The 17348-nt window shown below is 38.5% G+C and overlaps 1 protein-coding gene across 8 annotated transcripts in view; it reads left to right on the top strand.

The window, feature by feature from the left end:
* CPNE4 (copine 4) overlaps positions 1–17348 on the top strand; it is a 268973-nt gene that overhangs the window by 211812 nt on the left and 39813 nt on the right. For all 8 annotated transcript variants that reach the window (XM_021388897.1, XM_021388896.1, XM_021388898.1 and 5 more), the window contains 3 exons: positions 4513–4611; positions 14774–14860; positions 15446–15505. In XM_021388897.1, the coding sequence (XP_021244572.1) occupies positions 4513–4611; positions 14774–14860; positions 15446–15505 (246 nt within the window). The remainder of the gene's footprint in view (positions 1–4512; positions 4612–14773; positions 14861–15445; positions 15506–17348) is intronic.

The raw sequence follows: 17348 nt of genomic DNA, 5'->3' as shown, positions 1-17348 counted from the left end.
AGGTAGAAAATTCTAATTTTGCTATTGAATTAACAAACAAGGATGCCTTGCTCTGTTGGAGACACTGATTTTGGAAATTATTTTATTTCTTAACCTCATCAAATCACAGGGCATCGCTGTTGGCTGCAGCTGAAGGATGGTTAATAAAGTCCAAATGATATTTTGTGAACTAAAATTAAAAATGTGGAAGGGAGTTTTTGCTCATGCAGAGGTAGCAAGGCTGGGAAATTAAGCCAGAATAGCCTGTGCTGTTATAGCTCCAGGGCCAATGCAATTTTTCTCAGAAGTTCCCTTTGTAGTGAGAGTATTACCAGTACTTAGACTTGGTGAGAAAGCTAGGTAGAAATAAAATCAGAAAAATTTCCATCTGCGTCCATCCAAGAGATCTTTTTCTTCCTAAAATGTACCCTTCCTCCTCCTCTCCTCACTGAAAAAGTTCAGTTTCAGCCTGGAAGCTGAAGGAATGAAGGTGTGGATAACCAGGGCAGATCCTTTGATGGCCTTATTTACCAGGTCTGCTGGTTCAATCAAGTATAGCGCTGCTCCTTGAGAGATCTTGAAGCAATGTTCCCTCTCCCTGCTTCAGCAGATGTTTTGGGGAGGGAGGAAGGGCCATCTGATGAAGGGATGGGAGATGTTGTCCATCTTTCCAGTTAGCAATATTCTAATGTTGCTAACTGGATGTTTTAGTGTCTAGATCCTAATGTTAGGATTAGACAGTCAGAAGTTTTTGTTCTCTGAAGTTGAACTTGTAACCAATAGGTAGAAGACTGAGTTCTTTCATCAGTTATCTGAGCACTGGTTTAGAATTAAATGTATGGAAACACTCCTTAGTTAACGAGACTTTTAGTACAGTGTAAGTACACTATTAATTGTCTGCTTAAGAGACCTCTAAGAGGGCAGAGCCAAATAATGCATCAAGGTTTACCTAGAGAAAAAGTATTGTGAACGGAGGATTTGTTTTGAAAAGCTCATAGGGCCTTCTTAAAAAAGAAAAAAGCTTGTAAATATTTCATAGGGAAATAATCCTTTGGTTGCCATCTCTGGTCTTTACTTGATTCTGAATGTTTTTCAAAGGTGCTTCCCTCCTTGTTTTATCTGTCTGAGCAGGTTTTTATAAAAACTTCTGTGTTCCAGTACATTTTAGAAATATTTTTCACATGCTGTTGAAATGCAGAATTATTCATGTGTACAAAATGTTTTTCAGAGAATAACAAATAATTTCTACGGCAAAATGTGAAACTCTGAAAAAAAGAAGTTGTAAGGGATGTATTTGCAGGAGCGCCCTTTCTCCCTTAGCTGTAATTGTGCAAATGGCACTGAGATAGTACTGTCATTGGTTGCCTTTTACATGAAGCCAGTGTAAAGATTAAAGTACCATCTGGCTTTCTGAAAACTAAAGTTATCAAACCTCAGGCTTGAAACAAACATGCTCTTTGGGACAGAATTTTAAATGTAATTTAACTTTGCTCATCTCCACTTAAAATTTTAAACACAGATCAGAAGTCAGGGTTTTCCCTCTTCATATGACTTAGTTTTGGAGACATTTTTCAAAGCACCTTTTCCTGGAGGTCTCCAATAACCTTGGGTCTTTTCTTGTATTTGTGCTCCAATGGAGTATAAAGATAGAACCTGAGAAGTAAAGTTCCTTGAAAAATTCACAATTTAAAATGAGTTTTTTTCCAAAAACATTATTGAAAAGTAGCCATTGTTACTAAAAATATACTTTTTGCATATTTATATTGATTTTGCTAAGACATTTTTTGCATGTGTTTCACTTTATGTTGCCTCTAGGATCTTCAATCATTTGCACAATCATTACAGAAAAAAAAAACCATCTTTTTCAGTCATGCTTCATCTCTGAAATCCATTTTTTCATGAAAAATTTAGAAACTAATTTCAATTAAAATCGACTAACTTATATTAGCAGGAAATTTTACAGAAAGAAAAAATGAAGCCTTTTCAAGCTGTATGAAACAGATATATTTTCAGATTTATTCTTTTGCATGAATTAAAGTACTTTTTCTTGTTTTTGTTTCTTGTTATTTTAATTTTTAATTAGGACATAATGATTTTTAATGAAGATCTCATCAAAAAAATTCAACCAGGCAATGAGTGGTAGAAATACTATGTTTAATTATGTTGCAGGTAACGCTACCACCAGCAGAACCAGAGGCCCCTTCTCATTTGATTTTACTGTTGTATAAAATTCAGTCTATAAATAAACACACACAGGAATCCCTCTCCCTGCCTCTGCCCCCCTCTTCTCTGATGTCAAAGCAATTAAAAAGGAGCTACATGTCTTAGGGAAAAATATCTTTTTGATCTGGGAATCTTTTCCTTTGCATTCACTACATAAAGAAAAGCAAGCAAAATTTCAGGTAATAGAACAGCAGAGCAACAGAGTGCTCAAGAGCCATGTCTGTGCCTGACCAGTGAGCTATTTCAGCTGATTAACATCTGGAGCAATATGACATAGGCTTGGACTCTTTCCCTGTGAGCAGCCCTTTGTAGCACTGCTGCACATCTTCTGCATAAATCAGAGAAATTCCACTTGCATCAAACAAATCTCTTCCTGAGGATAAGCGGAACAGTGTTGAAATTTCAAAAAAAGGCTACAATCATTATAAAAAAAGGAATCTGAATGATAATGTGGGTGGTGGTATACTGGCTGGAGGAATCCTGGGGTATGTATTTACTGATGTCACCACCTGTGTTCTTTGTAGAAAGGGAACTGAGGCATCTGAGCTCTTAACAGAATTATAAATTCAGTAGACTGCCTTAGATATACAGATTAAATACCTTCCTTTGCTTCAAGTCAAGGCATCTCACATGGACAAACATTTTGTACAGAAGAGGTCGCTTACTAGCTTATGGCTGTAATAGGAGGTTGTTAATGATGTGTGAGAATCCACTTGTTCTATGTTAAGTTCTTGTTAGGTAGTCTTTCTCTTGAAAGTTATTTCATCCTTTTGCTCTTACTCAAAGAATTTGGTCATTTTGCCAATGCCTCAAGCTTTCTATTGAGTCCCACACCCTCATAGTTCATTTACAAACCACTAGTTTGATGATTCAGTGAAAAAGGATTGGCTACAGTGCTTAGATACCTACTTTGTATTATTCAGTATAAATGGAGCCACATTAAAAGGCTGGCCAGATAATGTAGTCAGTGAATGTGCAAGTCTTTTTCACTGAAATTAATCCAATATATGCTTAACTCTCAAGATCCAGTTGAGATTCAGCAACTTCAGTTCCCTTCTGGGTGAATTCAAAATGCCCCTTTAGACAAAGCAAACTTAAACTTGCTACAATCTGACAACTCTGCGCAGCAAACCTGTCTTCTTCTCATGTTGTATCATCACCAGCACTGGGTTAAAAGCACTGAGCCTGGCTCAGATGAAAGGGCTTGGTAAAACCTACTGTCCCTAAGCCTGGTACCCCACTGTTGCAGCCCCCTCACAACTTGTAATGCAGGTCGTATCTGCCTTTCTCATCAGAGAGCTTCTCTACCACTCCACTGACCCAGTCATTTATCCGACATCCATGCAGATGTGGAAGACTGCTCATGTGATAGCAGAGGTGGCCTTGAGGCAATTCTGCTTAAAAAAAAAAACACACAAAAAACCTAAAACAAGGAAAATAGTGGTTTGGCATCAAGATGTATTCAGTAAGAGCTTCTGATTCTGTCAATGTATGCAGGCTTTAGCTAGAGAGACCATGAGGTTGAGTTTGGTATTTTGCTCATTAATATTGTAAGCTCCTTTTGGGGTCATTTAAAAAATGATATTTGTCGAAGCTTACAGTTACTGCTATACACTTTGTCTTGGCTAGCTGAATTTTATTTAGCCATATCTGTAAAGTAAAATTCTCACAGCTCAAAGTCATTGAGATATTCATATTTATGCATGAATTTATGAATGACTACCAGCAGGATTTGGCTTTACTAGTCATTGTTGAACAGCACAGGAAAACAGCCAAGATATGGGCACCAAACAGTGATGCACATGAATTCAAAGCCATTTCAGAAAATCATCTCTGTAATTATTGTCTCACCTTCACTGGCTGTAAAAAGGAGAAGATTAGCATTTGACCACAGCAACTAGCATTCTGAAGAGTGATTGGTATTTATAAAGCACTCTAGCGAGCGAGGTATTTTGATCCTAATTCAGGACGCCATTTCAACATGAACATGCAAGGGTACATAGATAGTATCTTGTATTTTTACAGCTAGCTAAAAGATGAATCCTTTCTTTCTAAAATACATGACCTTGCTTTCATCAGCCAACTCCATAACACATAGCTGTCAGTAGCAAGCTGTGCTGAGATTCCACTAGTCATTTCATTTTTATCTGGGCAAGAATATGTTTTTAATATCACTGGTGATTTCCTTCTAGATAATACATTCTATCCTATGCATATCATAATTTCTTCTGTGTTTTTTTTCAGTAAAGCCTGTTTTTTATTTGAAGAAAAATGTGCTCTTATTTTTTCTTTTCCCTTTTATCTTCCCAGTGCATAGTTTGGGACTGGGATTCCAATGGAAAACATGACTTCATTGGAGAATTTAACTCAACTTTCAAGGAAATGCGAGGAGCTATGGAAGGGAGACAGGTAGGTGGAAACCGCTCAAGCAGTGTCAGTATATAAGCTTTGAGGATCAGTGTTCCTGAGGCAGTTCTGTAGTGCTGCAAATGACATTGCCTTTTTTTTTTCTTGGAAGTGTACTAGTTCTGTTTATCTCCTGTATATTTTACTGTTATTACATGATAATCCAAAAGTGCAGAAAGCAGCCTATCTTGTAGCTCTGTGTCTGAAATAATTAGGCTGTTTTTCAAGTTCACGTTCGACAGATACTTCTACAAATGTTTGTTTCCTTTGAGCCTAGCACATGGTTTCTACTGGGTGCTATGCTGTTATGGTAAAGCAGAAGCACAAGGTACTCAAAGAATTCCCCAGCCCTTTATTGGGTGAGGGTTATTCTCCATGTTTCTCCAATTCTTATGTGCTGCATTTATTCCTTCTAGCTTCAACTTGAACCTATCAGGATGAACCTAATTGATTTCCTACATGTCTCATGAATTACAGTCCTAAGGGAAAATAGAATTGTTAGCTTGTTCATAATTTCACTTCTTTATGTCAGCCTGATCTTTTAAAATTGAAGTTGATGGTAATTATTGAATATGATAAATGATTTGGCATATCTAATTCCAGAAATTGTTACTTCTTATTATTGCTTAACCCTGACGGTGTTTTGATACATTTTCTGAGGGGGAATTTAAAATGCTGTCTTTCTAATCTGCTCATAATCTGTAGTCATTGCTTCATGGTGATCTCATAACTAAAGAGAAATGCCTAATAAACTTTGTCTGGGCTTTACATTAGCATTCTGTTTATAGTGCATTAATTGAAAGCTAACAAAGGGTCAAAAAGTGTTTAATAAGTGTTGTAGACAGGCTGTTCCATAGGTCAAGAAATGTTAGTTGTTCTAGATATTGTTGATGTTCTGGAGTTAGGCATATGTTGCTTATGTGTATAAAATGCCACTGATACACATATCAGTCATGTATTAACATATTATAAATAAGTTTCAAACAGAACCTGAGTGTAAATGAAACCTTGTTTTGTTCTCTCAGAGTCAAATTAAGTCAGAGGATCAGGACCCACTTACAACAGACTAGACTACATTTTCTGCTGCTTTTACAGCATTTACATGAGGTGTTACCTGCCAAACAAGACTTAAACCAAGCTGAATCTGACTGGAAGTAAAACTTATCTAATAAAGTTAAAACTAATTCCAGAGAGAATAACATTAACAACAACAGTGTTATGATGGCACATTAATTTTGTATGCAAGTGGCTATGCCCGGGAAAGAGACTGTGTGAAGGTGGTGAAGTGTGCATATTTCCAATGTAAACATTTTCAAAAAAGCATTGCAGTCCTTTCCAAATGGGCAGCTTGTTGGCCAAGAGAAGAGATTTTCCATCCAGAGCACCAGGAATGGCTGTGAAAGATGATCTATACGTTTTTTATTCGATGGAGAAGCAGTGGGCTCTTTTCATCCCCAGGTAGCAAAAAGGATGGTCACTCAGTCAGAGGCATGAGAAGTTAGTACAGTCATTTGTCAGCTCTTATTCTAATCTGTATAAATTCACACAGTAGTATCAAAGAGCAGTCCAGGAATATTTGAATGTAGCACGATGCTATAAGTGCCTGAACCTTTGAGTTGCTAAGAGTCTGCCATTTGTCATCCTGCAGGCTGCCTTGCACCTCTAACATCACAGTCTGTTTTTCATGGCAGATGTGCACGTTTTCTCCTCCATAGTCCTAAACTGTTGTGTCATTGCTTCTCCCTTGTTGCTCTTATTCTGTTTTTCTTGTGCAGTTACTCTGTGGACTTGTACCTGTAAAACCTGATACTGTTGTAGATGGTTCTAATGGGACACAATTGCCACTAATGTGAAACAGTCCTTCTACCCTCATTTCTTTTTTAACCCTTGTTTTGTAGTCTATGATAGAAGAAACCAAGGTTTAGTGGATAAGGTAGTAGGTTACAGCCTTTAAAAAAATGGTTATAATATATAAAAATATATATAATATTATATTTTATATATAATATAATATATAAAAATGCCCCCAAAATATGTTTGCATGTTCTTGGCACCTGATGAACATGAGCTTCATTCAGCACTAATATCACATTAGTCAAGAACAAACAGTAGACAGTGTGAACAGATCCTGATGAAAACAGTATAGTTATTTTGGAGAAGGTATTGTGGGGGACGCATGTGTTGTACCAGAAAAGTACCTTGTTTGGGAGACCGTGTCACTTGTCTTCCTGGCTGGCCAATGGAGAGCAATTGCCGTACTTCTTTTACTTTTCCCTTTTCTTTCTGCCTTTCCTTCCCTCTACCACTCTCCTTTTTTCTCTATTCTTCGGAGGTAACATTGCTGCTAAAAGCAGTATATGCCATTGGTTGCGGACCCCATAAATATATCTTGGTGTTTGCCTGAGCATCCTTTGTGCAACATGGTGTAACATGATTAGCATTTGTCATTTTCTTCTTTGGTTTTATTCTCTCCAAAGAAAAAACATATACAACAGAGTGTTTACTTTGAATAAAGAGGGTTTAGTAAACCTTGACAGCAATTTGCATTCAGCTGGATGAGTTGTTAATATTTCTAATGACGACGGCCACATCAGAGAAATGTAATTATATGTGGGTGAGGAGATGGGTAGGTTAGACGGCTCTTAGGAAAGATTTATTCATAGTCTCAGATCAGAAAATGTTCTTTTTTTTTGTGCAGTATTCCTTCCAGTCAGAGGAATAAAACTGCTAGCTGTATCCCTCAGTCAGTGGTGTTAACCATTCATTCACATTGCATTGCAAAAGTGAGTGTCTTGAAGATGAGGTCCAAAATCAGAAATGCAATCTCAAATACTGTGGAAGCTACTGTGAAGAGCATAACCTAAGTCTGACATCCTTGTTTGAGTTGCAGAGAAGGCACAATGAAACTTTATTCTGGTTGAATTTTAGTTTGTGCAGTATGTTTTATGGCCAGCTACAGTACATTGCTATATTTCTGTCAAAAGATAAACAAAACATCCTAAGGATTGTCAACCAGTGTTTTTCCATCTCCTAGGCAACTAGAGATAATAGGAGGGAACATCTGCCATTGACAGGGAACCTAAGAAGTTTCCTTAAGTACCAGCTTCAAATCTGGGTAGAGTTAAAAGAGGCTACACCAGTGGCATGGCTCTACCTCTGCCCATCATCAGCATCTATATTAGTTCATATCATCTCCACAAGTTGTCATAAATGCTTTAAGCCATAAGGAAGAGAGTAATGTAGTAGTTTGTGCTGGTGAGAAGGAAGAACTGTGTGTTGTCTGTATGCAGTTAATATTTTACATCATTTCATCAGTTCATCTCATCTCTATTCGGTAGAGTTGAAAAGAATGTTGAGGATGTCTTTTAATTTTTCATAGTTCATCCTCTGGAAAGCACTAACAGGATTCTAGTCCACTACAGCCAATTCTCAGGTGAGATAGTGAAGCTATCAAATGATGCATAACCTTTTGAGATGATCAGGATGGATGTGTACTACTACTTATGTATAGGAGATGATGCTTCTAAGTCTGTTTCATTCCCATGCCCTGGGCTGAATGTTGATTATCCCAGATTTTGAGTGTCAACTTATGGTTGGCTAGCTGGCTTGCCTCCATTGTGAGATTTCTGAGATTTCTTGGGAATTTTGATTTGAGGCCAGGCATCATTTAGATAAATGTGAATCTAGCACTGTCAGCTTGCTAGTGGTTGAACCAGTAGTATGTGAAGGAAGAAGAGAGAATGTCTTCTCTGAAAGACTGATCACTTGTTTTGATCAAGAGTGGTATGAGTAATTTATGAATGTCCTTACTAAATGTGGCAAGTACTGGGTGAGATTTGCAGATCTTGAATTGTGACTCCTTTAGAAGTACAGTTGCTTCTCACTGACCGAAAATAGTGAATTCTGGGGAACCTGTTTGCCCTTTGATTCATGGTACAGGTGAAACTAATTAATGTTTTAGAAGACTTCCTTGTCGTGAAAAACCTTTTCCGTGAAGCAGTATAATAGCTTGATGCACGCTTCTTTTTCAGAGTAATTACCTTGTCACAGACTATTGTATTCCGATAGCTAACCTATTTTCCTACTGACTACCAATCAAATAGGCACAAACATCCTGTTGTTCCAAATGTACGTCTGAAACAGACATTCCTAAGTCTTCTGTTTAGCATCTCCTACCATTCCAAAATTGATCATTTACTCCTTCACAATCTTGTCATGAGAAAACATAGTAAAAACAAGTCCATTAATTTTTGTGACAATATTTTTACGTGAAATACTTAGAGTTTATTGTATGTCTAGGTTTATTTCGAAATATATGTATTATAGGGTTTTTTTTAATGTGTGTGTAGTGGCAGTTTTATAATATTAATTCATCAAACATGGTAAAACAAGGCAAGAAAAGCTTTATAAAAATTTAAAGGCAGTTAAAGCTGTTCATAGTTGAAAGGAGAAATTATCTATTAATGATAAAACCAGAGGGATTTGGGGAAAAAAGTTGCAGAACAAGAAACCACCTGGATCCTCATGCAATACCAGAGTTACATAAGTGAAAAATCTGTTCCTGTATTACAAAAAAAAGGATGTATGTGTGTATGTGCACACACAGAAAGGGAAGGGAAGAAAGAAACCTTGTGCTTATCATCTCTACTGCTATTCCCGCAAGTTCAGGGTGTTACTGGGGAGTAGGAAGGGCTGCTGAGGTCCTCAAGATTGGATGGTATCCTGTTGCAATCTGTGATGGTTTCTCCCATTTGTCCAGATACCTGACTATGAGCATAGCATCAGGGCCTTTGCATCACACAGTTCTTCAGGTAACTGAGAACAGGTGGGACCTTTAAGCCTTTGGTAATCACTGAGGAGTCTGTTGACATTGGTGAACAATCCCACATCCAGTTTTATTGGACAGGCATGTTTGTCCAGGACTGCCTGCAACATCTCCCCAGTGACTGGAAGCATCACTTCCATTTTTAAGAAACAGAGAAAGCAGGAGCTAGGGAGCTACAGGCTGGTGAGCCTCACCTCTGAGCCTGGAAAAATCATGGAACAGATCCTCCTGGAATCTATGTTAAGGCACATGCAAGTCGAGAAGGTAATCCATGATAGCCAGTATGGCTTCACCAAGGACAAGTTGTGCCTGATGAGTCTGGTATTCTTCCATAATAGAGTGACATGATTGGTGGACAAAGGCAGGGCAACTGGTATCATCTACCTGGACCTGTGCAAGGCCTTTGACATGGTCCTACACTACATCCTTATCTCTAAGTTGGAGAGATATGAATTTGAAGGCTGGACTGTTTGGTGGATGAGAAACTGGTTGGATGTTCACAGCCAGAGGGTTGTGGTCAATGGCTGTATGCCCAGGTGGAGGCTGCTCATGAGTGGTGTCCTCCAGGGGTTCCTTCTTTGTCAGTGACTTAGACAGTGAGATCAAGTACACCTGCAGCAAGTTTGCTGATAACACTAAGCTGAGTGGTACAGTTGTTAAAACAGAAGGAAGAGAGACATGAACAGGCTTGAAAAATGGGACCAAAGGAACCTAATGAGGTTCAATGTGTTGCACTTGGGTCAGGGTGATCTCAGGTATGTATAGGCTGGGAGAAGAACTCACTGAGAGCAGCCTTGCAGAGAAGGACTTCAAGGTCCTGATGGAACTAAAACTGAACATGAGCTAGCAGTGTGTGCTTTGTAGCGTGGAAGGCCAACTGTATCCTGGACTGCATCAAAAGAGAGCTGTCCAGCAGGGCAATAGAGGTGATTGTTCCCCTCTACTGTGCCCTTGTGAGGCCCCATCTGTAATGCTGCATCCATACCTGGGGCCCCCAGCACAAGAAGAATGTGGAGCTGTTGGAATGGGTCCAGAGGAGGGCCACAAAGATTATTGGAGGGCTGGAGCACCTCTCCTATGAAGAAAAGGAGTGGTAGCTGGGGTTGTTTTGGCTTGGAGAAGAGAAGACTCTGGGGAGACTTCATTGTGCCCTTCCAGTACTTGAAGAGAGCTTTTAAACAGCAGGGAGACTGACTTGTTACACAGTCTGATAGTGACAGGACAAGGGGGAATGGTTCTAAACTAAGAGAAGGGAAATTTAGGTTAGATGTTAGGAAGAAATTCTTTATTCAGAGGGTGGTGAAGCACTGGAACAGGTTGCCTAGAGAAGCTGTGGATGACCCATCCCTGGAGGCGCTCAAGGCTAGATTGGATGGGGCCCCGGGCAGCCTGATCCAGTGGGTGGCAGCCCTGCACAGGGCAAGGAGTTTGGAACTGGATGATCTTTAAGGTCCCTTCCAACACAAGCTATTCTGTGAGTAGCAGCTCCTGTGGCCCTGAAGAGGGCAACAGAGGCCTTGGAAGAGTGTGCAGTGATGTGAGACATCTGCCACGTCCATGTGGTTACTGCAACAGTTGTGCCACCTCAGGAATGTGAGTGAGGCTGGGCCTTTGCTGAGGAAGCAAGAAACATTCTGGTTTTCACTTCCCCAGCTGCAAGTTTCCATAGGAAACCTCTGATATTGATTAAAAACAGATCTTCTCTCGTGATGGTTATCATTCTGAGTCAGAAGGGGAAAAAATAAAAACATCCAGTCCTCTTGTGTAGACTGGTGACAGGAATGAATTGGCATTTCAGGCAGGAGTTGTAGTTTGCTTAGAAGTGACTTGCTTTTCTTGAGGCATCAGAAAAAGATATTGCAGGATATAATGTTTCCTACTATTGATTTTTTTTAATTTTATTTTTTGCCCTGTCCATTAGACTGTGTGTCCTTTGTCATTTACAAGTATGCAATTTGTTGTAAGAGCTGTACATGAAAGAACAAGGGATAAACAAAAGAAGTACCAGGGAGATCAGAAAATATGCTAATGTTAACCAAAGCTCTGCTATAGTACTCTTGTACTTTCCTCATGGTCCACTTGATCTCTTGATGTAAAAGCACAGTGTACAAGAGAAAACAGCTGCTCTGTATCATGATTTCTCTTGCCATAGGGTACCTGAAGCCCTGCTGACATTTTTGTTTCTTTCTCTGAATAGCTTGTGCTGTCCAAATTTTGACTCTTAAAATGATTGCCTGCATTTAGTCACCACTGCTTCCCTTCGCTGGTGTGTGGAATGGGTGGTTGCACCATTGACTCTTCTCTTCTGAGGGTTTGGTAAGATAGTGGATGAGGACACTTGGGAAAGCATCATCCTTAACTGCAGAGAGCAACATCACCCACTGAGAGATCTGTGTACTCATTACAGCAAAGAGACGATTAGGCCCATCCACGTCTCAGTATTAGTTTGCTGACTTTCACTGATGAATAGAAGGATGGAGTTTGTGTTACATTCAGAAATTCTTCACATGGTGGTTTAAGGGTCATGGTATGAAAGGAACACCAAAGCAGTATAGTATAGGGTTTCATTACCAACATTTGAAACAGTACTTATATTCAATTAATGGGAGATATTTAAAACCAGGTAGTTTTCTGCCTCAGATTCACTGTGGTGTTTGACAAGAGAAGAGCTTGTATAGCCCAGAGCTGCCAAGCATTTGGAGGAAATGTTAAGTGACGTTCAGAAGATGAATCCAAATTTCACAATGTTTACCATTAGTGTCAAATTGCAGGCTCTTGCATTAGTTTCCATTCAGCTGAAAAGTTAATTTAAGAGACAAAAATGAATCAATTAAAAACAGTGTCAGATACCAAATCAATATGGGAATGTAGGAACAGACTGAAAATTGATCGTGTCCTCACAGTACAAGCAAAAATATTTCAAAATTGTTTTGCATTTTTAATTACCTGCTTAGAGCTGTATAATGAATTCCGATCCTTTTGGAAGAGCTGGAGATGTTACAAGGTCTGTACAGGGAATTTCCTTCAAGTGATGCTTGTCACATCTTCAACTTGAGCTGTGGGAATGGCCAAGGTCAGTTGGTGGGTTAGTAAAGAGAGAGAGTTTCATGTAGAAACCTACGCATGAACTGGGGAGGGATTTCTCCCTCCTCTCTTCTTCCCTTCCTTTTGTTATAGTACCATATAAAAAGATTTAAAAGTTGCAAATTATTTCTATCTTTCTGTTTCTCAAAAAAACCAACATTTCTATGAATTTGCTATTCTGTTCTTTCTGCCACTTTCCTAGACATATCAGCCAGTGGCATGATAGTGACTCACATATGAAATATTTTAATACACTTCGGAACATAATGTTTATTAGGCTTAAGTAATCCTTTTTCTGCACAGCATAATGGTTTGCACAGGCTGGGCATCCTTTAAACACACAAGTTGAAAAGTGTTCCTGAGGATGATAAAATTAAGGAAGTGTACTTTGGATATTCAAGGGAAAGCCATGAGGTCTCTCCAGTGTAGTTCAGTGTGAAAGGGAGGAACACAAATTCTGACTCCTATTTATTCTATTTATTCATTATATTACAGCCTCTTTATAACATAGAGACAGCACAGTATCTTTGTAGGAATGCTTCCAGTAAGTTTTGAGGTAACTGTGTGCTAAACCATCTTGCCAGACAGCAATGCATCAAGACGTGGGCAGTGATTTTGCCTTACTGTCAGATTGCTTTCCTAAATAAGGAGCTTATTGCACTCTTGTGTTGTGTTGCAATGAGTTCTGTGTAGCTGGAAAGATGGGAGTTCATTTCTTGAGCCTGACTGCTTCTCCTGAGTAGAGAAAAAATTGTTTATGGAGGATTTCCCCTGAACATGTGGGCCTGTGTCTGTCTGTCTTCTCAGCTGGAAAATTCATTTCACAAGACAAATAATTGAGCTGCAGGCTAACTAGGAGAGCAAGCAGATGTGCTTCCTGCAGTTGGACCCTTTTTTTTTTGTCTTTTCCAATTCTTGGCTCTGTTACATCTCTCCAGAAACAACGATGAAAATACTCGTCCTCCTGGGTGCAAAAAAGTCTCGTATTGCTCCAGAGCCATATGTTTTGTATTCCCTGTTTTGGACATTTAAGAGATGCTCCAAATTTTAAATACTTCAGAGACATCCAAATAATTGCTGTTAGGAATGATTTGAAGCTCACTGGGGCTGTTCACAAGGTAAAAATGATTTTACATGCTCACTTTGCTCAGACAAATACTGTACGAAGGTCTTCACTGTGGACAAAGTATTGTGACACTTAGATCTGTTTCAATGTCAAGTATGACAGGGAATCTTAGGTAGTAGAGCATCCTAATCCCCTTGGGGATATTCTTTGTTTTACCCAGCATCTTGTTAGAGCTCCCGTTTTCTCCCAGCATTTGAAAACACCTCCTTGAAAGACGATGGGTATGTTCTTAACCTTATTTAATAACATGTTACACTTACAAATCTGGATTTAAAAATACTGATGCGTACTTGTACATGCAGATATGTATTTTGCTCCTGCAATACCACATGAATAATAATGTAGTAATTAGACATCAGGATCTGAAAGTTTGGCCTTCTCAATCTGTTTGAAACCAGAGATGGCAGAACATCTGAAGTGAAAAGTAAGACTCTCAGAGATGTTATGGTGGGAACAAGGCAACATGTTTCAGTAACAAAATAAGACTATTTTGCTGTAGAAAGAAAACTAATCAGAAAATTTCCAAAAATGTTTTTTAATATATTCTGAGGGATTATTTTCAATTTTTAAACTCTTAAATCTTTAATTAGCGACTTCTTCTTTTCATGTTTTAGTGATTTTTCTTAACTTTTTGTTTAATCATCAGACTTAAAGAAGAGACTATTGCTCTTTCAAGAGTGAGTGATACGATCTCTGATAAGAATTTCTCTCATCTTGAGTTTAAAAAACACCAGTGATAATGTGTAGGGAGTTTTGTAGTTAAAATAATGCATCAGACTGCTGTACTTTCATTTATATTAAGTTCCTCCTTTTTTTCTTTTCTTAAATAATCTCAAAAGATCCTCAGTCTTCCTCACATAACACCTGAACCTACTGGTGACACTGGAAGGTGACAACACACAAATGTGGGTATCTCTCTCAGTGCTGTGTCCACATGCACACATTGGAAGATAGATGTTTGCCTTGGGATCTCTTCTGTTAATTCTCTACATAATGTTTTTATTATTTTCTTCTGTATGCACCATTATTGACAGGATTTAGTCAACTGTGGAAATCAGACAGTGCCATCTTTGTTAATTATTTGATGTCTACGCTAATCTTACTTCATGCAGTGACTTCTGTTCTCACAGGTACAATGGGAATGCATTAACCCCAAGTACAAAGCAAAGAAGAAGAGTTACAAGAACTCAGGCATTGTCATCCTTAACCAGTGCAAGGTATTTGTGTTTTGTTCATTGTCTGTTTCTTTTCTAAGCTCTCAGCAGTGTATTTTAATAGTGTTAGGAAATGTAGATAACAAACTGGAACTGTGTAGTGAATAGCTTTAGAAACTGATTAACGAAAAAATCTAAAGACAAGGACTTGAATCCTGAAGGTAAGCAAACTGTCCCCAGTGTTCTTCTTTAATTTCTCTTATCTGGTCCCTACTGTTGTGAGTAGGCAGTACTAAACTCTTATGTCTATAAGCTTGCCAGATGGCCTTCTGTATGTTACCCTTTCAATCCTTCCAACATTCCTATCTCTGATTGCCCTTGCTCCTCCTAATCTAACAGCAAAATTCCTATTGACTTCCTATTGAGAAGAAGCAGAACCTGGTTCTATTTTTCATATGAATTTACCTTTCTGTATTTTCAGAATAATTTGGATATTTTCTCTCTTCATATTTTTGTTCATTTCTCCAAACTTCACCTTATTTTCAGTTGGTCTCTCCCTTCTTCCAGTTTACTTTGTTCAGGCAATTCCATGATCTGATGTTTTAGCAGTTCACGGTTAATTTGAATATCTTGATTTCTTGTCTGCAGATCCACAAGATGCATTCTTTCTTAGATTATATAATGGGAGGCTGCCAAATACAGTTTACAGTAAGTGTCTTAATTCTCCAACTTGTTTTAAAGAAGGGGAATCCTCTTAGACAGTGATTCATCATTTTCCCAAAGAAAAGATTCTTACGTGCTGCTCCTTAGTAAATTATTAATGTCTTCCTGCAAAATGTACTATGCCCAGAAAATAAATCTTGGCTAATGCGTTAGGATTTTCTTGCACATACTGATGTACTGTATGTTTTACATTAATGACAATTATGCTGCAAAAAATAAAGGTGAGAAGCTAAGCAAGCTTTCAACACAAGTTGAACACAGCAGTATTTAAGTAGACTTCTATATATATCTGACTGATAGTATTGCCTCTATTATATTTTATATTGTTCGTCTGAATAATGAGTCTGTTATGTTTTCGCTGCACTAACTTCTAAATGATATTCATCCTAGTTTATCTGAGAAGCTGGGTGTTTCCTTGAAGTGCATAGTGTATTGGCTTGTACTCATTTTGCATGTTCTAAAGCATTTGGGTTATCTGAGGAAACAGGACAGAGTAGTTGAAATGAAACAAAACCGCTGATAATGCATAAGATAAACAAACTGATCTGCACGAATGGGCAGTGAGCACATAAAGGGGATGAAAAATCCACTATGCTGTGAATCACAGAAATCTCTAGATTACTACTGACCTCAGTGGTTAGTCCACCAGCTACAGTATTATGTAAATTCATCACTATCAGTTTTCAATTTACATAGAATCAGGGGGAGCTGTTGTGGATATCTCTGTGCCTATAGTTCTGTTTGTTCATAACCTACCGGTTCTACTTATTCACAAGCTGACCATTTGCGTGTTTTACTTCTTTGTGCCTCAGCTGTACCAGTGCCCTCGATGATAGCACAGACTGCTTGTGAACCTTGTTACTGTCTCCAGAAATATATCAGAGCTGTTCTTGTGGGCACCGAAGCAAAAAGGTGCAACCTACAGGGAAGATACTCAGTGCTCCCTTGCTTTCTGCATAGATCATATGTTCTCCTTTTTACATAAGCCTACTTTTGTTAATTCAGACCACTGCAACGGAGCAAGCCTATTCCTTCCACCTTCTCAGATTTCCATTTCTTTTGGTTGGAATGGTACATAGGATCTGGAATTGTTTGCAACTGTCCTGGCACTTCTATTGTTGTTGTTGTTGCCTTCATGTTAATGACATTTCTTAGGAGTTCATGCCATGTACAGGCAGTACAATGCAGCTGAGATGTAAAAGGGCACTTGCTGGGAGAGGGAAATGGGGATGCTAAGCATAGATTTTGTAATGAAAAACTGTAGTATGATGTACCTGCTAATTTAAGGCACTAATGAGGGCTTTGGTAACATCATGCTGTGTGTTCTTGGGATACTTTGTAGGAACATAGTTTGTCATTAAAAAGAACGTCTCTGAAAAATGCAATTAAACTTTCCCTTCACTTTAAAACCATTTATTAAGAAGCCTTAGTCTGTAGAGATCAATAGTGCTGATTCCAGGCTGTTACTTTTATCCAGTGTTTATTGCAACATGCCATATCTCCTATCAGACAGTGTTCCCTGCTGCAGAAGAAATGTTCAGAAGCTGACAGTGCAAATGGGTCTGTAGTCAGAAGACATTTTCATCACTTCAGGAAATGTAGCAGAAAGGATGTGTAACGTGCATAAAGGAAACTGTAATAGAAAGATATATTGGAAAGATTCTCTCTTAGACAGGTCATGGTATTGGACCGGCTGAGTCTTTGCTGAGAGATCTAGCAAGAGATCCTGTCTGTGTAGGATGTTTTCAGTGCATTGAAAATCACCCTTTTAACAAGGTTGTGGAAAAGAAGTGCTAAGAGATATTAGTATGTTATGTTCGTATTTAGA

The sequence above is a fragment of the Numida meleagris genome, chromosome 2 (assembly GCF_002078875.1).
Source record: "Numida meleagris isolate 19003 breed g44 Domestic line chromosome 2, NumMel1.0, whole genome shotgun sequence".
Classification (NCBI taxonomy): Eukaryota; Metazoa; Chordata; class Aves; order Galliformes; family Numididae; genus Numida; species Numida meleagris.
This window is presented reverse-complemented; position numbering and strand designations above follow the sequence as displayed.